General features: G+C 42.8%; 1 protein-coding gene across 2 annotated transcripts; it reads right to left on the bottom strand.

The window, feature by feature from the left end:
- Nucleotides 1-5,294: 5,294 nt before the first annotated feature.
- Nucleotides 5,295-13,395, bottom strand: LOC306969751 (apoptosis regulator BAX-like). Of its 2 annotated transcripts, none has more exons than XM_079565460.1 (6): nucleotides 13,348-13,395; nucleotides 13,243-13,273; nucleotides 11,078-11,251; nucleotides 10,867-11,005; nucleotides 8,110-8,214; nucleotides 5,295-5,490 (listed from the first exon to the last, which is right to left on the bottom strand). In XM_079565460.1, exons 1-6 carry the CDS (start codon nucleotides 13,373-13,375, stop codon nucleotides 5,365-5,367), a joined length of 603 nt encoding a protein of 200 aa, XP_079421586.1. In that variant the 5' UTR covers nucleotides 13,376-13,395; the 3' UTR covers nucleotides 5,295-5,364. The 2 variants fall into 2 exon arrangements, with proteins under 2 accessions (XP_079421586.1, XP_079421585.1); XM_079565459.1 differs by having other exon boundaries at nucleotides 5,295-5,495.
- Nucleotides 13,396-25,715: the final 12,320 nt, after the last annotated feature.

Below are 25,715 nucleotides of genomic sequence, written 5' to 3' on the forward strand. Positions count from 1 at the left end.
CATATGTCTCCTTCCGTGTTTGGGGAACTATTTATATACCGTGTACTGCTGTAACATGTTACTGCGTGTTTCCTGCCACGTCCTGTTTACATGTTTTTGTTCACAAGACATGGCTGATGAAACGAGGACAGGAAACGGCAGTTACCCTGGAGCCGTGCACAGAGCCTGCTCAAGAGGACAGGCATTAAAATCATTCAATCAACTCTGCCACAATCAAGGCCTTAAAGTGATAGTCTGGAAGTCGAAATGTTTCACACATTTTACAAAATGTGCAAAATCGACCACCTAGCCTGGCAAGTACGTAATAATATATAAATATCATTTTTTCACGGATCTCAGCGACTGATCAGAGTCTAGTATGCTCCTGCCTAGGGGAGGAGCTTGATTGTTTTACTTTTGAAAATCCTGTTTCCTGCTCTCCTCGTTTTGCAAACTAAGAAGGGCTTTCTGGTTACAGAGGAGAGGAATTTGATTGTTTACTTTCAAATTTCACTCTATCTTTCACTCTCACTTTGCAAACTTACAGACTATCACTTTAAATGTCATTATAAAGCATTGGATTCAAAACTGGCCTTAAATCTTCAATTTATTGGAAAATGATGACTTTTTTGTGAAAAACCTCATTGAAAATGCCAAAATGTTGGTCTGAAATGCTTTAAGCGGCAGTTTCGGCTGAAATTGACCTTACTTTTTTTTAACTCGGAAGTTTCTCATTTTGTCCAATTCGCGTTCCCCTGGTTCATGAAATGTTTGCAAATCTTAAGAAATTCAATATTTTTTTTCTGTGTTTGGGGCATTAATACGTAGCATTCCATTTGACTTGGATACAGATCACTCATGTCTTTTGCAACAGTAACATTTGGAAAAGCCCTGTCCGTGACATCCTTAAGTTTCCTCCGTTTAAAGTGACGCCTCTATCGGAAAGACGCTTCACTAATGCCCTCATCTCTGCTTTCTGATGCTTTCTGATCCTTCCAGTACTTTAGTTGACAAACCTCACGACGCTGTGCCTTTGCTACCCATCCATTTATCACGGAGCGCCCCCCACTGGCCGAGAGAGGCGGAGCATTGGAATATATCGAGGCCTCCCTTCACTGCTCAATGTTAATGCTAAAGACTGATGCTGGGAACCATTTTAGTATCTCTCTCTACGCCAGTGAAACTAAAAGATGATCAAATATATATATATATATATATATAATATAAAAAGAATAAAATAGATTTCAATGGAATGTTTATTAATTGCCTTTTTCTATTTTTGAAAAGAAGAAAATGGTACAGATGTCATGATTTCTGCAGCATCTGTGAAAAAGAGACTTCAAAACATGAAGGTTTGACTGTGAATGCTGAATTGCAGAGCTTCTCCTTTAAACAATAGGATCCAGAAAACAAAAATCCTCCGGGATGATGAAATGACACAAAATTGTTGGGGGAATAAATACAATGAATTCAGTAAAAAAAAAAAAAAGAAATGTGGAAAAAAACAATAAAAATATTAAAAGCTAATGACGAAGGTTTCATCTGTTGTGTCTTGTGTGGGCGGGAGTGCATGCTGTGCTGTGACAGAGGGAGTCACTTTATTATGTTTCATCATGTTTTAGATTACATAACGGCGTCACCAGAATGTGGTCAGTCAGTCAGATGGAAAACCTCAGGGCTTTGGCCACACTGATGACCAGAGGTGGGCAGAGCAGCCAAAATATTGAAGTAAGAGTAAAAAAGTACTTTGAGGAAATGTGAGTATTATGAGTAACTGAGTAACTGTTTGAGCGTAAAAGTCTGATTAAAGGGATATGTCAGGAGTTATCCAGAGTGTTGTTGATTTCTGGAGATTTTTTTTTATTATTCTTCATGCAGCCCTTATATTTTAAGAGTTTAGTAGTGCTAGGCTAGTGCTAGGCTAGTGCATGTCTATGGTAACTAGTAGCCTGCATTAAAAACCTCTTCAAAATCATGGGGTCGTCCTCCAAACGTCGCCATATCTGATTTGTAGAAAGCTCCTTTGTGAATTCCACGTGTAGCAGTGCCGGCCCCAGGTAAACAAACTACTGTAGATCCGGTAACCGAGCAGATCACTCCGCCGCTGCGTAGCTACAACCAGGAAGCGGATGCTGCTCAAATATAAGTTATTTTAAATGCAAAATGGTTATATTTAAAAAAAAATATATTCATTCAACACAGACATTTATGTGGTTAGTCTGGTGTTATAAATCATTTGCCTCCGGTGCTCTGTGCTCTGTTTTTAATGCAGGCTACTAGCTACCATAGACATGCACTAGCCTAGCACTAGCCTAGCACCACTAAACTCTTAAAATATAAGGACTGCATGATTTTTTATTTTTTTTTATTTTATTTCACCAGAAATCAACAACACTCTGGATAACTAGGAAATGAGGAAATCCTGAAATATCCCTTTAACGTTTCAGTGTTGAGAAACAAAACATGATAATGTGAAAATTGTAACATTTTCAAAGATAGTCCCCTGAAAACATATCAAGGAAAGCAAATCCATCCATTTTCTTCCACTTCCGGGGCCGGGTCGCAGAGATGCCCAGACTTCCCGATCCCCTCCAGCTGTTCTGGGGGGCCCCTGAGGCGACGCCCGCTCAGAGAGGCGCCGTTTACACTGCAATAGTCTCAAGGGAAACGCAGCAGTCTCGGCCTCTCTCGATCTGCTTTCATATGAAACGAGGACGAGTCAATAAATCCACCTAAAGCGCAGTGCACGCCAGTGTCCAGCAAACGGCGCTGTGCTCGTAACAAACACTTTTGTATGGAGGGGTGGGATGATTTTTTTACGGTGAGTCTGGAGCTTTCTAAAGTAAAAGTAAGTCATTGCAAATTATTTTCAGGTCATGATTTGACTAAATATCAATGTGAGAACACAATCTAATGAGAGAGTGAGTTTAGGCAGGGTTCAGATCAGGCCGGGACGTAGCCGCTCTGCGTTCGTACACATAGTCTCCCATGGCTGAGAACGGCCTCCCACTGAGACGCCAAACTACCTGGTCCAAAGTTGTCAGTGAGGCGGGGTGTCAGACAATGCCATGTACGTTGTTGTGTCAAAGAAACCTGCTTCCGATACCAACATTTTGTCACCATTTGTCAGCGTGTCCTGGGTCTTCCACAAGGCCTCCTCCTAATACGACATGCCTAGAACACCCTCCGAGGGAGACTCCGAGACAGACTCTACTCCGAGCTCCTCCCGGGTAACTGAGCTCCTCACCCCCAGCCACCCTGCGAAGGAAACTCATTTCAGCCGCTTGTATCCGCGATCTCGTCCTTTCGGTCATGACCCAAATCTCATGACCATAGGTGAGGATCACATGACCATAGGTGAGGGTGGGAACGTAGATCGGTCGGTAAATCGAGAGCTTTGCCCCGACTCAGCTCCCTCTTCACCACGACAGACCGATACAGCGACCGCATCACTGCTGACGACCCCGAGATACTTGAACTCCTCCACTTGAGGCATGGACTCCCCACCGACCTGAGGAGGGGAAGGAGAACCATGGCCTCGGATTTGGAGGTGCTGAAACCCAAAAAATGTAGAATGTAGATTTGTCCCTAAAAGAGCAGCTTAAAGACAAAACAACTTTTTTCCTGCAGATGATATTTCAAATTTCAAACTGCAAATGTGGGCCAAGTTTGGTCTTTAGTTGTTCTTTAAAGATTTACTCACGGAGGCACGAGTTACTGTCATTTTTACTCAAGTAAGAGTACAGATACTTTTTTTATTCAAGTAGTAAAAAGTACTGTATAAAAATAACTACAGCCTGTGTTTGTGCAGCTTGTGTTTGTGTGACTAATGCTTTGGCTTCATAAAGGCCATCATCATTCACACTCCGCACTTTGTGAAGCCACGCACTCTCTTATAGACACTGGGAGTATGAAAACACCGATACTTTCCATTAGACCATAGTTCATATGAGCTGAAGAGAGGACTTTGAACTTTGGGACAGTGTTTGAATCATGTGAATTGACACAGGAATTACAGAGAAATTAGCAACAAACTAAGGCTAACTAAGACTAGGAATCTGCATCAAGACAGTTACCATGGTAACCACCATGGAGTGCTTACCTGCCCTCCACCTCAAACTGTACTCAGAATGTTGTGAGGTCACATGAATGCCTATACAGCACATGAAGACATGTGTCCGTCACTACCCTCTAGTGGCCAGTTGGGGAACATCTAAATCTGGAGGCTCTGAGGACCAGCTCATGCTCAGACCTCACACAGTCATATTTACATATATATATATATTATGTAAACATACAGTACAATCTGAGGTTTGCCCCGACAAACGGTAAACTCAAGCGGCTAATCCTCCTCTCGCTGTAAACAGTGCTGTGTTTTGTTCAGTAAATATTTATGAGATAAAAGTACGAGTCATAAATGTACGACCTCAGATGGATTTGCTATAGGGGAAAGGAAGCAACGCTGACACCAAGGTGTGAAATAAGAATAAAACATATTTAATAACAAGATAAGTGGTGAACAAAAGGTGTCCAAACAGAATATAAATATTTTAAATAAAGAAAAATGACAACAAAAGAGGTACAAGAATAATGAACTAACTCTAAAAAGATTATTATGCATAGGTCAAAATGAAGCATTTGCCGCCTGGATATTTACTCACAGTGGAAAAAGTAACCATTATTTTTACTCAAGTAAGAGTACAAATACCAAATACTAACTAACTACTCTGAGAAGTACAATTTCTTTAAAAAGTTACTCAAGTACATGTACTTGAACTTAGCACTGCTACCCGCCTCTGAAGAGCACTCAGTGAGTCGTGTTGTAGTATAACAATAATAACAAACAGGGCCTGACATTAACACAGTCTATAGCATTAGATATAGATGTAGGCGATAACTCTTGAACCCAGCAAGCGATACAATATTTCTAATTTATAGAGTAGTTAATAACCATCAGTGGGATAAATGTGTAAGTGACTGTGGCTGAAAGCATTAAGCGTGAGTAACAATTGAACAAGACTGGCACAGTAATGTTAATGTCAAGTCCTGAAAAAACACTTTTATTTTAAATACAAATTACCCGTTTGGACAAGTTCACTATATTTTTATCATTTACAAAAAAAAAACGGAAATGAAGTTTGAGCCTCCCACTGCCACCTCGCCCCGGCTTCCTAAACCCACTGCACACCTCTGCTGTTTGGTTTGGGCCTCCTCGAACGCTCGCAGACCAGGGCAGACCACGGCTGCACAAATCATGTACAACAGGCTCCAGACAGGTGACATCACAGCACTGCGTCCACTGTGAGGGCCCGGGAGCTTTGGGACGTGGACGTGGATCCCCGCTGTTTAATGGTCTGTGGGCAGGGTCTGTATAGTTCTGCTCATTCATGTTGTATTAGCCTCCGAGTGAGCAGACAGCCCAGAGTCAGCCCAGCCACAAAGAGCAGCACGCCGTACACCGGGCCTCTGCTCGCTGCACGCAGGGGGGCGGCCGCCAGCTCCGAGAAACTGCTGATCTGCACACACGCCAACATGGAGAAGGTCAACACACCGCCATTATGTCCCTGCTACACAGTCTGGACTGTCCTTCACAAAGCTACACCCAGTACACCAGAGTTCTTTTCAATAAGATGTTAGTGTTCAAACCGCTAACTTGACTAACTTCCCAAATTAAATACATTTTATTCTGTTAATGTAGGTATTAAATGTCATGATAAATCCATGTCCCATCCCTCTCCCTCAGAGCTGCTGAAGGTTGATGTGAATTTCCATTGACGCTCCCTTATTAGAATACAGCCCCTGATTGGCCGACTCTTACGTGCTCAGAGGCAGAGGACGGGTGGTAACGCCCCCTTCTGGTTCAAACAGATTGAAACAGTACTGCAGGCCCTCCAGGAATTATTCCTTAACTCACAACTTCCCCGCAGCTACAGCGAGTCACGTGATTGTATTTTCCGTGTTATATGAACACGTAGGGAGGGGTGTCCCGCTCCTCCGCCGATGCCTATTTAAAGACTTTCGGTAACGCTTTAGAATACAGCAGGCGTCCCAGGTGTAAGTACGGGATAACAAGAAAGTAACTACACATGTAAGTACAGGTACTCTTACATGTGTAACAAAGCAGTACAGCATGTAACAACGTGTAACTACGTGTCAAGGTATTCATTTTCTTATTTATTTCATTCAAAAGTGACATCATACAATCAGAACAAAACCGCCAAGCCAACACAGTGTGAATGAAACGGAACAATCAGAGGTGCTGAGCTGTCCGAGAGTTGTGGCAAAGGGAATGTGGTATTATGTGCATACATTTTAATGTTGCAGGACAGTATTACTGACAGTGTGTAATTACTTTCAATATAAAAAAAATAAAGAACAATCAATAAAAATGCCTGGAGTCATGTCTTCACTGTCACAACAGTAACACTGTTGTCCTGCAACATTAAAATGAACACTTATGCACGATTTATAAAAACACATTCCCTTTTGCCACAACTATGTGTTAACTCAGCACCATTCACTGCTCTTTGAACATCTTTACTACACCTCGACACGTAGTTACACTTTGTACTGCCTTGTTACATTCATCATCATCATCATCAACCTTTATTGCAGACTCGAGGTCCAGTTAAAAAAACAAAACAAACACACAACAAAATCTAGAGCAGACAACATACCAGTGTCTCCGCACTTCAGGCTGGCGTGTTTCACTGACTTTGATGTTTGTCAAGCTCATAATAATCATATTGAGCCGACAAATAAATATTTACATTAAATTTCTCAAAACAGCATGAAAAGGTCTGATGCAGAAACAAATAAGTGTCTGACAGGCACTCTCCCATCCAGGTCTTTTCAGCAGAATTCAGAGACAGTCATTATCATTATATGCCACCGCAAGTTGTCTTTGTTCCCCCTTGTTACACTTTGTACTACATTGTTACACTTTGTTCCCCCTTGTTACACTTTGTTCCCCCTTGTTTCACTTTGTTCCCCCTTGTTACACTTTGTTCCCCCTTGTTACACTTTGTTCCCCCTTGTTACACGTTGTACTACATTGTTACACTTTGTTCCCCCTTGTTACACTTTGTTCCCCCTTGTTACACGTTGTACTACATTGTTACACTTTGTTCCCCCTTGTTACACTTTGTTCCCCCTTGTTACACGTTGTACTACATTGTTACACTTTGTTCCCCTTGTTACACTTTGTTCCCCCTTGTTACACTTTGTACTGCCTTGTTACACTTTGTTCCCCCTTGTTACACTTTGTACTGCCTTGTTACACTTTGTTCCCCCTTGTTACACTTTGTACTGCCTTGTTACACTTTGTTCCCCTTGTTACACTTTGTTCCCCCTTGTTACACTTTGTACTGCCTTGTTACACTTTGTTCCCCTTGTTACACTTTGTTCCCCCTTGTTACACTTTGTACTGCCTTGTTACACTTTGTTCCCCTTGTTACACTTTGTACTGCCTTGTTACACTTTGTTCCCCTTGTTACACTTTGTACTGCCTTGTTACACTTTGTTCCCCTTGTTACACTTTGTTCCCCCTTGTTACACTTTGTACTGCCTTGTTACACTTTGTTCCCCCTTGTTACACTTTGTACTGCCTTGTTACACTTTGTTCCCCTTGTTACACTTTGTTCCCCCTTGTTACACTTTGTTCCCCTTGTTACACTTTGTTCCCCTTGTTACACTTTGTACTGCCTTGTTACACTTTGTTCCCCTTGTTACACTTTGTACTGCCTTGTTACACTTTGTTCCCCTTGTTACACTTTGTACTGCCTTGTTACACTTTGTACTACATTGTTACACATTGTCCCCCCGCCTGTACTTACATGTGTAATTACTTTCTTGTTACCCCGTATTTACACCTGGTACGCGGGCTGTATTCTAAAGCGTTACCGACTTTTCTTTTTTTCCAGAGTCTCAAAGAAAAGTTTGATTTTGATCTATATATTGCTTTAATAGGAAAAGAAAGCGTGACCCGCCCATCACGACTGATTTGATCTTGATCGAGGCAAAGAGACACTCGGAAGGTGAACTATTTAGGGTGTGAAATGGTCAGAGCCACAATACAGTTCCTTGGATTTGAGTGATTTTCATTCTTCAGCAGTCAGGTCACACACTCACCCATCCCCCGTGGTCGCGGATCCAGCCCAGCAGGCGGCGTCTGAAGAAATCCATCACCCACTTCGCAAACTCCAAAACGGTCTGAGGGAGACGAGCCTCCACCAACTGCACACAACAATAAAACCACACAATAATCATAATAATGCCCAACATTGTGCTCCCATTATTGGCAGTGTATTCTCTATACTGTGACCTGCTGGATAACTTTAGTAGTTAGCTGTGTCCTGGGTCAGGAACTCTGAAATAACTTCACATATTAGATTACAAGAAAAACAATGCACAGTTGACTAGGTTTGAACCCTGGACCTTAAAGTCTGTGCTGTCTCCTGAGGCCTTCACTACGAAGCTGGTTGAACTGAACTGGATTAGTTCCTCTGACCCGGGTGGAGCTTCTGGATCAGTCCTACTGCAAAGTGCATTATCAGCCGGTTAAGTTAACCCTGAGTTTCTCTGAGGATTTGTGAGGTGTTCATGTGAAACAGGAGGAGTCACCACCAAACGACCAATAACAGAAGAGACACAGCTCATCTGAACATCGAAATCAATCTGTAAACTCATGACGAATATATTCTGCAGCACCATGAATGCCATGAGTCTGAAGTGAGCAGCTCGTGAGAAGAATGTTTGTTAAAGGGATATTTCAGGATGTTTGACATAGGGCCTCATTTATCCAGAGTGTTGCTGATTTCTGGAGATTTTTTTTTTTTTGTAATTCATGAAGTTGGAAGAGATTTGTGGCGCTAGGCTAATGCAAGGCTAGTGCATGTCTATGGTATCAGCTAGCCTGCATTAAAAACAGGGTGACCCGCTCCACAGAGCACCTGAGGCAAATCACTTATAACACCAGACTAACCATACATGTCTGTGTCGATGAATGATTTTTGATCTTGCATCACATGAATGATCGCATTTTGAGGGACTATTTTCTAGCAGATCACTCCGCCGCTGGGTAGCTTAAACAAACATGAAGCTGATGCTGCTCAAATATAAGTTAATGGGTAAAATGACTCTATGGACACAGACATGTATATGGTTAGTCTGGTGTTATAAGTGATTTGCCTCAGGTGCTCTGTGGAGCGGGTCACACGGTTTTTAAAGCAGGCTAGCTGATACCATAGACATACACTAGCCTTGCACTAGCCTAGCACCACTAAACTCTCCAAATATAAAAACTGCATGAATTACAAAAAAAAATATCTCCAGAAATCAGCAACACTCTGGATAACTAGGAAATGAGGCCCTATGTCAAAAATCCTGAAATATCCCTTTAACAATCTTCATTAACTCTTGTATTCAGACCCAACTGTTTGGTCCACTTTAAGCAGATCAGGGTTTGTTTTGAACGCTGGTGCTGATTTTTTAATGCAGGTGTGAAAACAACAAACAAATCCTGGTGCGGATCAAAGGACCGGACCGAGACCCACTTTTTCAGGTGATCTCGGTCCGGTTCCAAACGGACTCTGGTGCGGTTCACTTCAGGTGTGAATATATTCAGACCAGGAATGTCCTTGGGTCCCGGATCAAAAGCGGACTTTTTTTTTCTTCGCTTGGCGCAGTTCGCATTCAGACTGTACTTTTTGCAAGTGAACTATATTTTGTAAACACAGACTCGTGCGTGACAATCGAGGCTCCCATTGGATATACATGACCAAAGATGTAAGAGTCTAAACCACTTACCGCTCCAGGTCTGTCCACGGCTCACTGTTTGTAGCTTCCATCCAGTATTAGCGTTAGCAGCAGCGAAGGTCTTGCTACGGTGGCTCGTGAAGCCCAAAAAGGCGCATGTATCCCGCAGTTGTTTCGGATCAGCAGTGATTTGTATTCACACCTGGAGCAAACTGCAGCAGAGTCCGTTTGAAAGCGGAGCGAGACCACCTGAAAAAGTGGGTCTCGGTCCGGTTCTTTGATCCGCACCAGGATTCCTTTGTTGTATTCACATATGCATCAAAGGTCCGGACCAGCGTTCAAAACGAACTCTGGTCCGTTTAAAGTGGACCAAACAGTGCAGGTCTGAATACACCACTGTTGATCCGAAACAACTGCGGGATACATGAGCCGTTTTGGGCTAACGCTAATACTGGATGGATACGACAAACAATGAGCCGTGGACAGACCTGGAGGAGACACTGGGCCTCCTGGATATTTGGGCAGGTGCACTAACACAACTGCTAGAAAAGACACACAAACATGTGTCATGTTCAGCAGGTTTAGCGGGAAAATGAAGGAGAGCGGCTTCCAGCGGTTTCCTGAGCAGCTGCGGCGTCAAAACTTCGCCAAACTTCTTTGGTCCGAGACGCATTAAAGAAGAGGAGGATCAAGACCAACAGTTTGTCCCGTGGACATAATAGAAACAAACAGCTCAGCAGACGACCCTTCATCCGCACAAAACTCCTCTTCCTCCAGCTGCTCCGGTGAAGCTGAGGTTAAAGGTCAGTGGTTTAGCCTCTCACGTTTCTTTTATTATAGTAAGTGTCAAACATTGATTTTTATATCATTTGTTGTGGAAATAAAACAACACATGAGGTGCAATCCATGTTGAGGTGCAATCATTTTCCATCAGCTCCGTCCGGTTCTGCAGGTGGAGCTGACTGAAGTGAGGGGTGGGGAGATTGTTGCTTTAAAAATCCCAAACTTCTCTGACTCATGTAAAACCCAGAGTTTTGGATGTGAAAAACGACGCATCAGATCTGCTTCTGGGTTTCTGGTTACTTCAGTGATCTGATGTAAACATAGTTTGTACTTCTGTGTGTGACCCACCCTGACAGCCAGGCGCCCTGCTGCTAAAAACAGCACAGCGATCCTCTCCCACGTGATGAGGTCCTCAAACACCTTGTGTGTCACCTGCTTGAACTTGTCCCACTTGCAGCCTGGAATACGAGCCAAGTTGTCGATGGTGCTGTGACAGAACAAAAGGACAGGATCAGAACTCAGCCCCTCGGCCACAGAGCTTAGACCTCGTTACACTCACTCGTTAAACTGTTTGAATTCTACGTCGTCCCGGAGCTTATCTCCAATGGCTTTGATCAGTTTGGCACACTGTTCCACAATCATCTTCTCCTGGTCCGACTGATCCTGATGGACCAGTGGAGAGAGGGACGGGACATCTTCTGTGGCCACGTCTCTAAGCTCCTCCTCCATTACCCTGTTCATTAATATAACATTATTACACCATGGTCTCATAGTCATTCTTCTATTGCCACTTTTCTATAGGCCTGAGCTATTCAGGCTAGTGCTGGCTCAGACCAATCACGTCATGTGTATTGCAATGAGTGGGCGGGGTTTACATTTGCAGGCAACACTTTTATAAATAACTTGAAGATTGAGCAATCAGCCCCTGGAGACTCTGGGACAATTAATTCTCTGTGAAGGACAATGACAACTGTAGCCACCGGCGAACAGTCCAATGGCAATTTCCATTTAATCACAATTACAATCAAATCCTTAGTATTTGGGGCAAAAGGCTTGTGGATCAGTGTGAGCGTGGAGATAACTGCTACAGGTGGACTGGCCGTTCCTCCTCATTTTCATTTGGTTTATTTGGTTGGGACAGTGCATGTTAAGGAACATACATGGGACTCATGCATGTAAACACGCCACGCCAGATTTGGGCTAATTTGCATCTGTTGCCCCAAACTCGTACTCTCAAACACACTCTCATTCATCCTGACTTATTGTACATGTTTTTAGTGGTTATGGGAAACCGGAGGAACCTACGCAGACACGGGGAGAGAACATGCTCCACTCACTGCTCCACCGGCATGTTTTACTTCTGTCGACAACAGAACGGCCGACCCCGACATCACGCCTTAATACTTCTAAATGTTGAAAGTGCTGGGATGGATACCGGAGCCGGTATCATGACGGCCCCGGAGCCACATGTGTCCATCCACCTGGACCGATGAGCTTAATAATCACAGTAAAAAGGCTCTCTCCGCCCTCATGGGTGTATCGACTGTATCTGTACCCCCCCCCCCCCCCCACACACACACACACACACACACTTTTCTTCATTCCTAAAGATTCAGGAGTCTATTTGCCCACAAAACCAGCGTGAGCCGGGGTTGATGCACTGGACACAAGCTGAGAGCGACAAGGAGAAGAAAACAGACTTTTGCAGTAGGAACTTTTCATTTGGGCTCAGTCCCACAGCTTCAGTCTCATCTAACCTACAGACTGAGATCAACAAGTCACTTATGAGACTTAATCCTTCATTTAGATCATTTGAAAAGTATTTATTTCACATTTTGGCCTTTATTTGTATTTTACCTCCCATTTGTTACATGTATGAACAAAGAGGACATAAATTGGCTCCAAATGTGGTGCAATAAAAAATAAATATAGGCCAAGGCTATTCTAACTATTATAGTATAGCTATACTAGTACATAGACTATTGCCTACTGTATGGCCCACAGCACTCAGCCATATAACAGTTGTTTTACCTTTTAAAGTACAGTTAAAGTACCAGATCGATAAGGAGTCTTGATTAGAGTAGTATCGATAATGATTGGTAACGATATCCATCCCCAGACTCTTGTGGGATTTTCCATTGACGAGGAGTAAACTGTAGAGACAAAGTGTGACACACACAGGTCTCTCTTACAACAGGAAGTGAGCGTCACTTTCCACTTCTCCTAAATCACAGTGAAGAATTCCTGTGCACAACAGAGCGATCAAAGGTCACTCAGTCCTCTTCATATATATGAAGAGTATATATGAAGAGTATATATGAAGAGTGCCTGTATAAGTGACGCCATGACACCCCAGAGAACAGCGGAAAACAGACTGGAGTGGTGTGTTATTTCAGAATAAATGGCTCAAACAAACATAAAGTATGTGACGTGTTGTCTACAGTGTAAGCCAAGCACGTTTACTCATGTAAATGCAGAGGAGGGTAAAGTATCCAATATATTTACTTACAGTAAGTAAGAGTAAAAAAGTGAAAGGTGTAATATAGGTAACAAAACGTAAAAAACATCTATTTTACAACTAAAATGAAGATTTGTTACTGAAGGATTTACTCAGTGCATCACGAGTTACTATTCATTTATTTATTTTACTTATGAATATACAGTATGAAAAACACCCTGCAGTTACTTGTAAAAGCTACATGTATTTGAGTCAGTAGAACTTACTCTTTGAGCACAGCCTCTCCAATTCTCTCATCTGTGAAGGAGGAATAAACAAATATGAGAAAAGCTCCATCAATGTATGAACTTTAGCATAAACTCACATCTTACCAGACAAACTGTTCCCCCCACAGCCCATGGCTCCTCCGGCAGTGGCTAAACAAATAGAAAGGCCCTAAAGCTAAACAAAGACCGTACGCTCCGCTCGGTCCTTCCAGGTCTGAAACGGTCCGTGTGGAGGAGGACAGTCTTCAGTCAGAGCGAAAGTGAAAATGAAAACCAGCCACAGTTAATGACATCCTGTTTAGTGTGCTGCACTTACATCAGCAGCCCAGTAGGTGTCACTGTTGTCAAATCATTGTAGCACTGCCTTTTCTGCGTGTGTGTTATCTGTCTGTTATATTATAACAATTCAAATCAACAGATCTGTTACTTTCCACTGCATAAGGCGAGACGCTGCAGATGAACAGGGAAACTTTTTACATTTAGAGATATCAATTTGAAACTTTTGCTGTAGATTACTGACATAAATATGGGAAAAAAATTGTTGAAAGTTTTTGTAATTTTATACTTTCATATTGACACCCTCTTAAAATAATGGCCTAAGTCATTTTTCAAGTTTTTCAGAAAACACAAAAAACAAAATATTTAAAATATAACCTTTATTAATGCTCACTCATTACAACAGATAACGGTTGACATACTAATGTCAATACTAATATATGCTAATGTCAGAGAAATAAATGACTTTTGAACATGCCTTTGTGACTTCAGCAATACGAACCTTTGACTCCATCAACAATAAAGCTCAAAGAACAAAGTAACAGCATTATGCTGAGTTCACTCTTCCTCTCTAGTTCCACTTTGTAGGTTTCTTGTCTGATGCCTATGAATGTGTCAGATTGTCAAAGAAGTGATGACCCTCCACTGGCATCACGTGTGTCACTGACTGGAGGTCCTGGAACGCTCTCTCCTTGACTGGCTGAGCACATGGAAACATTCTTATCCATGATATGGATTCATTTGGCTCCTCGACACTCTGTGGCAGTGATTCCCACAGACTCATCTGAGAAGGACAGCTTGAAGTTAACCTTGCCTTCACTGCTAACCTGAAGCACACCTTCCTGTTTCTGTTTCTGTCCTCCCTGAGCTCGCCTTAGAGCCCCTGCATTACTGTTTGACAGAGCCTACACAGTCGTCTTACTGCCTTTTGGGAGAGACGCCCGTCTTTCGGCACGCAGACTTAAGAAGACCATCAGAAAACTAGCAGACATGAGAAACCACCTCAGGTTCACTCTTAGATGCAGACAGATTAGATTGATCCCTAAATGCTTGAACCTGAGAGCCACCACAGGCACACCGTCCCTGTCACATTCCCCACTTGCCACTGTTCTCGAAGCAGGTCTCAGGAAGAGGACTGAAGTTACAGATCTACCTTACCGACTTCTCAAAGGCCAGCCAGAGCTCACCTGGACGCTGCCTGGGCCCTTCTCATTCCGGGGCGCCCTGCCTTTCACAAACAAAAGGGTCTCCAGGGTCGTTTGCATTTCCGGACCGCACACCTCACGGCGCCTATCTCCGCCACTCCAGATGCGGAGATATGAAGCCTAGGCATTAATTCAACCTGGCAGACTAGTTTCAGCATCACATGCTTCCAGCCAATGATCGCTTCCGAGAGGGCCACACCGCACCTCCATAGCAGCCAATCATCGCCCTCGGTCCCGCTTTTAAGCCCCAGCAATCATGGTTCGTTCGCTTCCCAGCTGTGCTGTGACCCGCCTCCGCCCCATCTCTGCCTCTTCCATCCACGGCTTCTCCCTGCTGCATCTTTACGGGTCTTCCATACCACCACCAGTGTCCAGGCTCCGGGGGAGGACATCCTAACTACAAACTGTTCATCCACACTGACTTTCATACATCCATGTTACCGCCAAAACTAATAAACATGTCAACAAATCTCTCCAGCCCGACTGACCCATGTTCAACTGCTGCTCACATGGAGCCCTCACCACTTCAGCCTTCAAACTTATTGATCCAAAAAGACTTTCCACACTTCCACACTGACTTACTGTACATAAGAAATCAGCACAGAACACGATCTCCAACACTAAAGCCAGGATGGACCTGCTTTGCTCAGCACACCCATCACCTCTTAACCACCTGAACCGGGCACATTATCTCCAGTTTGGCTTTACCCAAATCTAAAAGCTTCTTGGAAAAAGTGTCAAACAGCGACGAAAACAAGGATGAAAATACAGCAAAAAGTTACTCAAAAAAAGAAACAAAAGAGCAACAAAAATACAATTATAAAGTGATGAAAAAGCAAAAACAAGAGCCACACAGACGTGTATGGAAAGACAACACAATTAGAAGGCAACAAAAACATGACTAAAAAGTGACAAACAAGCGAAAAAGAGCTGAGCTGGAGAAAATGTGCTTGGTTAAGGTAGAGATTAAGAGGTTAACACGTAGGCTAATGACTGTTACTTTTAAAATAAGCTGTTTTTTAAAGGAAAAAAACATTTACATTTACCCTAACCCTAACCCTCCTCACTCAATTGTTGAATTGTTTGAATTCTACGTCGTCCCGGAGCTTATCTCCAATGGCTTTGATCAGTTTGGCACACTGTTCCACGACCGTCTTCTCCTGGGCCGACTGATCCTGATGGAGCAGCGGAGAGAGGGGCGGGACATCTTCTGCGGCCACAGCTTTAAGCTCCTCCTCCATCACCCTGTGCAACAGTTCAGAAAAACAGTCCCGATCAAAAGTTTCAGACCAGTTGAAAAAAAGGCCGTCGTTTTTCCATACTGAGATATGTTCTTACCTGAGCTTAGACGAGTTGATGCGTACCTGTCTTCTCCCGACATATTCCTGTAGCTCTAAACGTGGGTGGGGTTGGAAGCGACCAAGCTCTTCCAAGGGCACAAAGACCAGCCAGGTACGGATCAACTCGTCTAAGCTCAGGTAAGAACATACCTCAGTATGGAAAAACGGTGGCCTGTTCCTTTAAGAATGTTCCAAGTAGAACCTTGAAGGGATATTTCAGGATTTTTGACATAGGGCCTCATTTCCTCGTTATCCAGAGTGTTGCTGATTTCTGGAGATATCATTTTTTAAATTCATGCAGTTCTTATATTTGAAGAGTTACGTGGCGCTAGGCTAATGCAAGGCTAGTGCATTTCTATGGTATCAGCTAGCCTGCATTAAAAACAGTCTGACACACTCCACAGTGCACCTGAAGCTAATCACTTATAACGCCTGGCAGATATACTGTCCTTAAAAATAAAAAAAAATAGTGCTGAGTAACTGTCTGAGCTTAACAATGTCATAAATGCTCAGATGAGCTAAACAAAACTTTAAAGGCCCAGTGGACTCCCTGCTGTTTAAACCCTTTACCCTTTATAAGAAAAGTGCAGGAAAGGGGGATTACTCAGCGTCATCATTTCCTCCCTACGATATATTACCTTCCTCACCTGTGAATGCCTATTACTGAAATAGCACAGTGACCTTTCACCCACTGGGAGATCCCCTTTCCACCTTCACCTGGGCCTGAGCACTCAACTAACAGGAGATATCAGTATGCAAAGCCGGGCACGAGAAGACGAGAGCGTATAGAGAAGATTTTCAATACAAGGGTCTTGACGACTGAATGTCCCATCTCTAGGCTCACATTATATAGCACGACCTCAAAGCATCGAGCATCATTTCCTTCATTAGGTTACACAATATTCAGTTTCTGCAATGCTTGTGTCCCGTCAGCAGTCTGTATGTCATGGTTTCCTGTTGTAGAAACTAGCCTGGATCAGAGTCAGGGGCCTCTGCACCTGGTCCAATGTGTACATCAACGCTGTACATGCCTTACATTTCATTTCATGTTTATGCTAATACAGTAATATATATTTGAATGCTTCAAAGTAATGCTAAATGGATTCCCTTTTGATGTTGCTATTCTGGGTCTCAAGCCTGTAATAGTAAGATGCTTGGGAACCTGTAATTACTGTCACTTAAAAGGTAGTTTCTCTGCAATGAGTTACGGGCAAGAGTAAATGTGTTTGTGGTGTTTTATTTGTTGTCTGTTGTAATCACGTGCAGTCCATTAGCATCAGGGCACAAATGTCAGCATGTCCCGAAGTCACTGCCACGGAACTGTGCTCTTATGCTGATGAATATCATTGTACTCCCAGTAACTAAACCAACAAAGAATTACAAATAAGTGTACAATACAACAAAGATGCGGGGTAGAAACTTTGAGTAAAGCCGCCCAAGTCGAGACATCTACTGGACGAGCACTCGGAGCATTCTTCACTGAGGGGTTTTCCACCTATTTCTCAGAAAACATATGCATACGTTTTATTCTGCAGGTTATATTGTACGGCAACGTATTGCATTCATGTGGGGAAAAAAAGTTTCTGTTTTCATGAGAATAGTGTCTGTTTTTACGTGAAAAGTTCTGTTTTTATGTGTAAAATAAATCATTTTTTTCTGAGTAAAGTTTCTGTTTTTATGACCAAAATGACTAAGCCCAGTAGGTGACATGAGTGACATGAGTGAGGGTCATAATGTCGGGTGTGCGTCTGTGTGAAGAAGTGAGATGGACATTCAGATATCCAACATTACGTTGGCTGAACTCGAGGAACACTGCTCACAGCTTTAGTTGATCAAAAACTCCCCTTTGAACAGAACTTTTCTCGTAAACAGAAAAGTTTCTTGTAAAAACTGGAATTATTCTCGTGAAAACAGAAACTTAATTTTTTCAAATGAATGCAATAAGTTGCCGTAATATTGAACCACAGGTAGCGTTTTCAAAAAAGTCCATCTATAGAGCTCCGGCTGCTCCAAACCACAAACCACATCCTCTTTGTGAAAGGTTTCATTACACTTACACACACAATGACTTCAAGAGCAAACTCTCAACATCAAGTATATCATAAAACATGATATCTTCAGGTAGCAAACTTCTTCTAAAGTACCTCTGAGTGGCTCTCATGATCTCTCATGTGGTTGTTAGAGCTATTGGGACCTTTGAGAACTAAAGTGAGGACCCAGTGGACTCCCTGCAGTTCAACCCTAAATACCTTTACCCTACAAAGCTGGGTGTAAGAAAAGTGCAAGAAAGAGAAGAACTTACCAAAGGTGAATGCCCTTGAGCAGGGTTTGTTTATGTGTTATTTATTTATTCTCACATGAGCAAAAAAATCATAAGATAGAGATTTCTCTCTTGTCTATCCTTCTGTTCTAACTGCCCTTGAAATAACCGGTGACCTTTCACCCCCGTGGGTGTTCCCCCTTCTCCTTTGGATAATGTCCTCTGGGTATAACTTTCAATGAAATAAGGTCAGGTACTGCGTGGAGAGTACCCCGGCTATGGGTCCGTTTGTCCGAATAAACCTGAGCTCTTGACGTATGCTTCCTTCCGGTAGCGTGCCGAAAGGAAGTACCACCGCCTACAGGTGATGGTGCCCACACCCCCCCTGGTGGTAGAAAGCACCAAGCAAAACAAAAGGTACATAAATTGAGACCCGATCTGGCTCTAACACCTTCCGTTAACATCCATGGTGAGAACATGGCGCAGGCGTGTTATACTTGGCCTGATGCCCACTACGGCACGCTTTATGTGTCAGACCACTTCAGATTTAGTGTTTTCTGTTGGCGCCTCCTGGCCTCCTAGATGTTTTTTTATGATTGGGCTATAGATATATAATTGATTGTCATACTTGATCATATAATATTGATCTCTTGAAAGTTAGTAAGATTATACTTTTACATGATAATTCCTTTATTGCCTAACCCCATTATTTCATACCAGATGTTTTCAACTGCATCAAATAATTGCTAATCAGGAAGTCAAATTATTCCACTACAATCCTCCCTTGGAACTGTATTCAGTTACATACTTTGAACCTAAACCCATCCCATAAACCTAATTTTCACCAATACTCAGCATAGTTGACATTAACCCAAATTATTGATCATTAACTTTATTCTCAAATTCAACATACGGCTCTCCTAAGTACTATGACCATCATATTGGCATTATATCAAATTATCAACAAATTACATTAGCATTTACCCTCTTATTTACTTTTTACTTGCGTCTCCCAAATGTTATAACCTATCTTAACATATAAGCAACATCGAAACCATCCTGTGACACCATTAACTTGTTAATAACACCTTGAGTATACAAACATAACTAAAATAATGGTGAATAATATTAGCCATATCTTCCTTGCAAATCCCATCTCCAACCCTTATTCTTAATAGTATTCAAACAATTTCCATTATTCTTTTAATGTCAAAATTAATTCTCTTTAGATCACAAATTTCCTTTTTGTTAATCCCCTTATCATTCCTCATAATTCAACCATATCCCTTATTTTAATTGGAGATGTAATATGCAAATAGACACAACCAATCCACCCAGTGGCACCACATTTCCCCAGTCAAAAATAACTGAGACTACCGGTCTCCACCAGATAGATGACATGAAATTAAATCACATGTGCCTTAGTATAATAGGCCAATATCCATTATATGACAGTTACTTTTCTAGCATCATTTTCCCTTTTTATAAGATGTCTTCTCAGACATTTTTAGAACTTCACAGTATTTCATGAAGGCACATACGGTGTACGAAAGTCAGTCCTACTCCATATATAAAATTAAACTAAGACATAAAAGATTATATAGCATTGTAAAAAAACACAATCCCCTAAGACGGTATTAGTGAATTTCTTAGAAACTTATATATATAGTAGTCAGTCAGTATGGCTCAACATGCTCAATTGCCCTACAACATGGCTCCAGACGTACCAACCACTTAACCACCATTTGTCCAGGTCCAATCCATTCACTTTCTTCCCCTGGACCCTAAACAATCGTCATCGTTTATTAGGTAACGTGACTTTCCCAACCCAAAGTGTTAAACCCCCCTCTAAACCATATCCCATGGCGTGACTCTCTGAGAACATAAACACAAACAACACCTAACTTCCTCCTCCTTCAGTGACATAGCGCCATAGACAAACACCATTCATAAAGGAAAGTCAAGAAAATGAGAAAAGTTAAGAAAATAAAGTTCTTTCAGGCTTATGTTGACATCAGACAAACTCTAGCATATCTTGAGTCTAAAAACAGTTAGAAAATCAGATCTGAAGCTGAGGCCTCTCCTCGCCTCTCTCCTCTACTCCCTATGAGAGTCCCATAAGCACCCTCTCATCTCTCTCCACCAACTCCTCCCTACGCTTACACGTCCCAGTTACAGTCTATAGCTGAACACACCACTCCCAACTGCCTGCTTGCAAATGTCTTAAATTGTAACTTGTCATGACGTAAACCACCCCCATCTGTAGTCTAGTATTACATATGCACCACCTGGAATGCTTATCCATATTTTCCTAACATAACCCTTTAACCCTTACATTTCTATAAACATTCTCCCTTAAATTTGCCCTCTAACCCTCTAGACATAAAAAATACCAGATTGTCCAGTTCCAGTACAGTGTAGTAAATTAAACACTCCACCGATGCTCCCCCTCTCCATGTTCACAGCTCAGCCCTTTTCCCAGAAACCCTCCTACCCCCTCCTTTTTTCTTCGTCTGCCAACTCCGAGTCTCCTGTGTCAGATTCACGCTCTGAGTCCTCTGATGAGGTTGAATCTACATCACTGGAAGAAGCAATACTAGATTCCTCTTCACACCCCCTCTTTTCTCTCCAACCAGAGATTTGAGTTGAAGATGAAACCCCCGTAACTCCCCCCATGCCTCCAGGCCTCTCCTGACCAGGAACCACATTACTTCTTCCTGGACCTCCAAACCCTGTCCTCGGGAACATACCAGTATTTTGCTCTCTCAGCAACACTCTAATGTCAGTAAGCTCGTACCACACTTTGTTAAGTTCCCACGGACAGCATTACTCAACATCAGTTGGAGAAAGCCTGATGCCTGTTGCTGAGCGAACCTTCTCTCACGCAAAATAACAGAACACAATTGATATATCACATTCATGTTTCTGCGACTTCTCTCCGCCTCCAACTCCATTCTTATTTGTCTCATTTCATATTGTCCCGAATGTACTGGAATACTATCATTTGGAGAATGTCCTGGAATTCCATCATTTCGTGATTGAGGCATGCTAAACCTCGGTGCGGCCCCAGAGGATGTCTCAGATCCTCTCTGTCCCTGCGTCCATTCTCCTGTGTCACCCCTGGGTCTACTGTTTCTTTGATTTCGAGCCATGTATCCTGCTGTGTTGTTCATATATATTGTCCATTCATTCGTTCTCTCATCAATACAGGTCGTGCAACAAAACCATTGCGTCTCCCTGTCATTTCAATGTTCCTATCCCATGGCTGAGTAGGTTCCCTAGCAGGTGTAGTATATCCAGGCAACAGTTCATTCGGGTTCACAGGACTTTCTGATAATAACAATGATAGCATCGAAGGCTCCCTTCTCTCCATAGTAGGTGTAGCCTGCATGTTTTGTAACCCCTGGGGTGCAGTCTGTGATCCTTGCTGACCCCCAGAAGACGTACTTCGTTCAGAGTCAAACCCTGTTTGGTCCATAAATCCTCCCGACACTCCCCTCACCGTTGTCAGAGTCGTATAGGTAGGAAATTCTTCAGGAAACACAGGTCTATTATTAGCCTGCGCACCAGACTGTGAGAGTGTGTTACTCCCCACTACAGGCCTCACAGCCCTTTTTCTGGTCCCTCCCGTTTATCTTTCACTGCTCCCCTTCTAAGCCAGACTGAATGCTCATATGGTCCAGCCTTTTCCTGGGCTTTTATTAATGAATCCAAAGAGGTCATTATGTCGTCATCTCCTACTATTGTCTCTAGTCCCTGACAGGCTCCCATAGTTATTCTTTTCACCGCTTCATCTGCCAAGTTATTTCCCTGTGCTATCAGTGAGCCTGTTTTTTGGTGGGCTGCACATTTAATTATAGCTAGAGCCTTAGGCAACATCACAGCCTCCAATAGAGCTCGGACTTCTGGACCATGTACCACTTTTGAACCGTCTGCTCTCATATACCCCCTTTGTTTCCAAACATTTGCATGAAAATGACAAACCAAATATGCATAATTAGAATCGGTATATACACTTAAAGTTTTATCCTTGGCTAGTGTACAGGCCGCAGTTAAAGCCTTTATCTCTGCCAGTTGAGCAGAGCACGGCTGAGGCACCTTCACCGCTTCCATTTCAGTGAAAGTGTCGTCCGCGTTCAGTCTAACAATAGCATGTCCCGCGTGTAGCCCGTCTGCATCCCTAAAACATGACCCATCAACAAATAATGTCAATTCAGCCTCAATTGGCAGATTATGCATATCCTCTCTGGGCTTCAAAAACGCATCCGTTGACTGTATACAATCATGAGCTTCGCCGTAGCTGGAGTCATCATCCGCATAGCGGGGTTTATAGAGTTACATCTTTTAATGATCAATTCAGGTGCTGATAAAATAACTTCGTAACCTGTTTTCCTAGCATGCGTCAAAACAAACTGTGGACTTGTCAAGAGCGCATGTATCTGGTGTGTTGTATACAACACAACGGTGTGTCCCATTGTCAACGTGGACGCTTTTTCAAACGCAAACGCTGCCGCTGCTAACCCCTGATAGCATGGTGGCAGTCCTGTTTCAATATTATCCAGCTTAGTACTATAATAACCTAAAGGTTTTTTACCCGTAGGACTGTCTTGTACCAACACTGCACAAGCAAACCCCCCTTTTACCGCAACATAGAGATAAAAGAGTTTTGAATAGTCAGGAATTCCTAACGCCGGCGCATTCGCTACATTTTCTTTTAAAGTTACAAATGATTTTTCAGCTTCTTCCGTCCACTGAAGCCTTGCCTTGCTATTAGTCTGTCCTGCTGCTTTTATCAATGCTCTTAAAGGGGCTGCCTTTACGGCATAATTGCAAATCCAGGCTCTACAGTATCCCGTCATCCCCAAAAAAGTCAACATGTGTCCCACTGTTTGTGGTCTAGGAGCCTTATTAATGGCCACTAGCTGAGAAGGTGCAATCATTTTCTTACCCCCACACAATAATCTTCCCAAGTATTCCACCTGCTCTTTACAAAACTGTAATTTATCCTTGCTTACTTTGTGACCTCCTTTTGCGAGTTCTGTCAATACTGTTATAGAATCCCTTTCACATTCTTCTTTGGTGTTGCTTACTAGCAGTAAACCATCTGCATACTGGATTAATTTGCTTTCTATGTTTATGTGTTGCAGATCATTAAATAATACTTGATTGAATATTGCAGGTGATTGTAAAAATCCCTGTGGTGTTCTGCAATATGTTAGTTGTGTACTTGGTCCCATCTGAGTGGGATCAGTAAATGCAAACAGATATTGAGATGAGGGATGAACCGGCACACTAAAGAACGCTGAGCACAAATCAATAACAGTGTACCAGCCCGCGTCTGGTGGAATGTCAGACAAAATGGTGTGCGGGTCCGGAACTACTGCTATATTTTATTCCACAATATTATTTATTGCTCGTAAATCATGTAACAGCCTATAATCATTACTACTGGGTTTTTTATAGGATATATAGGAGTATTACATACAGATTTAGTCCTATACAAAACTCCTGCCTTTATTAGACCCTCAATAATAGGTCTAATACCTTCCACCGCTTCTTTGCCGAGTGGATACTGTTTTTTAAAAGGCAGATTAACTCCCGGCCTTAAGGTTATTTTTACTGGGTTAGCAGATCGAACAAACCCCACGTCCGTCTTATGCCGTGCCCACAACTGCTCAGGCACTTGCCCTAGCAGGATAGCGTGCTCAGCTGAAACACTCATTTGTCTAGTTATCGCTACGTCTCTAAGTAGTATTTTTTCTGCTTTAACCTTATCACGTGCCCGTATTGCAATTTTGACATATAAACCATCATACGATTCCCACACATTTTCCCTCACATTGGAATTTGTTTGGCCGTCCTCACCATAGGTCCGAGTTCCCGGGCCTCATGTCCACACGCCACTAACAACGTGACATGCGGAGTGGACCCCGAGACCTGGAGCCATTCACGCAGGTCCGGCGGGAGATCCATGGCAGCCGCCGCCCACAAAAAAAAATACAGACTTTCTGCATGAAACAATTTAGAGTTAATCATTTCTTCCCAACATTCTCCATAGTCCAAGTCACTGCCAGCTTTATCATAATATAGTGTACAATGCTTGACTAAATCAGGCTCCTTAATATTTTTACATCTCTTATCTCTCCCCATCCCACTTCCTCTCCATTCTTTCTCTAACTCGGATCCACATGTCCAGCTCAACCAATATACAAGAGCCTGATTCAATTTATGCTGATCTCTATCTAAATCCATTATCATTATTTTATTTAATTCATCGGGGAAATTCACACACAATCCCTGCTGCGTGCATGCAATAGTGGCTTTTAAGGGACACAATATATCTCGCCCTAATAAATTTACAGGAGTGTGTTCTGAATATAATAGAGGCATCACAAGTGTTTTCCCAGCGACTGTTATACTCACAGGCTGAGTCAGGGGAATCATTTGCGTTTTCCCAGAGAAGCCGACAACGGTATTGTACATCCAGCATTACCAATACAAGAATATGTAGCTCCTGTATCGATCATAAATTGATACTTTTTGTCCAAATAGTCACTGTAATTGTAGGTTCATCCAACGGCTGGGATGAAAGGGTTGAAGAAACATATTCCCCTCGCTTCTCTGGGCCTCGTTAATTCCAATTTTGCATTTGGTCCTCCCACGGGTTTTGACTCTGCGTCTGTGCCCTACTTGATTGCATCCCCAGCATCTTTCTGGGTCTACGAACCTGCCGACCTGTTGTCCATTAAATCGAGGCCCTGATCGTAACGGCCTGTGCGCTCCTCTGCCTCTCCCTGCGAAAGGTCCTGATTGTTGTCTCAGGGGCGGCTGGTTTTGATCCGGGCCTCTATTTGGCCCTGGCTGAGGTATATGTACATGTATTCCATGCTCCAGGCTTTCAGGTCTTTGTTCAGAGCCAGTGTTATTCTGTGCAGCCACTGGACTTGAGAGTACAGGTGCCTGGATTTTCTCTTAATCTTTTTTACCTTTGGCATGCAGTTCATTTACTTGTAATTGGGTCAGTTTATTGGCCAGGTGTTTATTGGCTTCCTCCTCTCGCTCTTTCTCTTTTCCAACACAGTCCACGTGATGAACCACATGTTCTGAGAATAAAGCCCAATCCATTTTCATAAGTCCCACAACATCATCAAGCTGCTTTTGTACTTTAACAGGCTTTCGGTGGTGGCATTTGTATTCCAAGGTCCCCCCGTTTCCTCCCTCCATCGCTTCTGAAAGTCATGCAAAAACTTCGCCGGAGAATCAGTGTCTTTCAACGTCAAACCTTCCAGTTTAGCTGGATCCATTTTTTCTGGAAAGCGTTTTCTAAGTTCTTGCCACAATTTTCCTCTACAGTGCCTCTCGTAAGTATTCATATACCTTGAACTTTGGCAC

This window comes from Gobius niger, assembly GCF_951799975.1.
Source record: "Gobius niger genome assembly, chromosome: 10".
Classification (NCBI taxonomy): Eukaryota; Metazoa; Chordata; class Actinopteri; order Gobiiformes; family Gobiidae; genus Gobius; species Gobius niger.

Coding starts and splice junctions, on each gene's coding strand:
- LOC306969751 (XM_079565459.1), bottom strand. CDS start 13,375: ATGGGCTGTGGGGGGAACAGTTTGTCTG. Junction 13,274..13,347: donor TGGGGGGAACAGTTTGTCTG/GTAAGATGTGAG, acceptor CCTCCTTCACAG/ATGAGAGAATTGGAGAGGCT. Junction 11,252..13,242: donor GGAGAGGCTGTGCTCAAAGA/GTAAGTTCTACT, acceptor ATTAATGAACAG/GGTAATGGAGGAGGAGCTTA.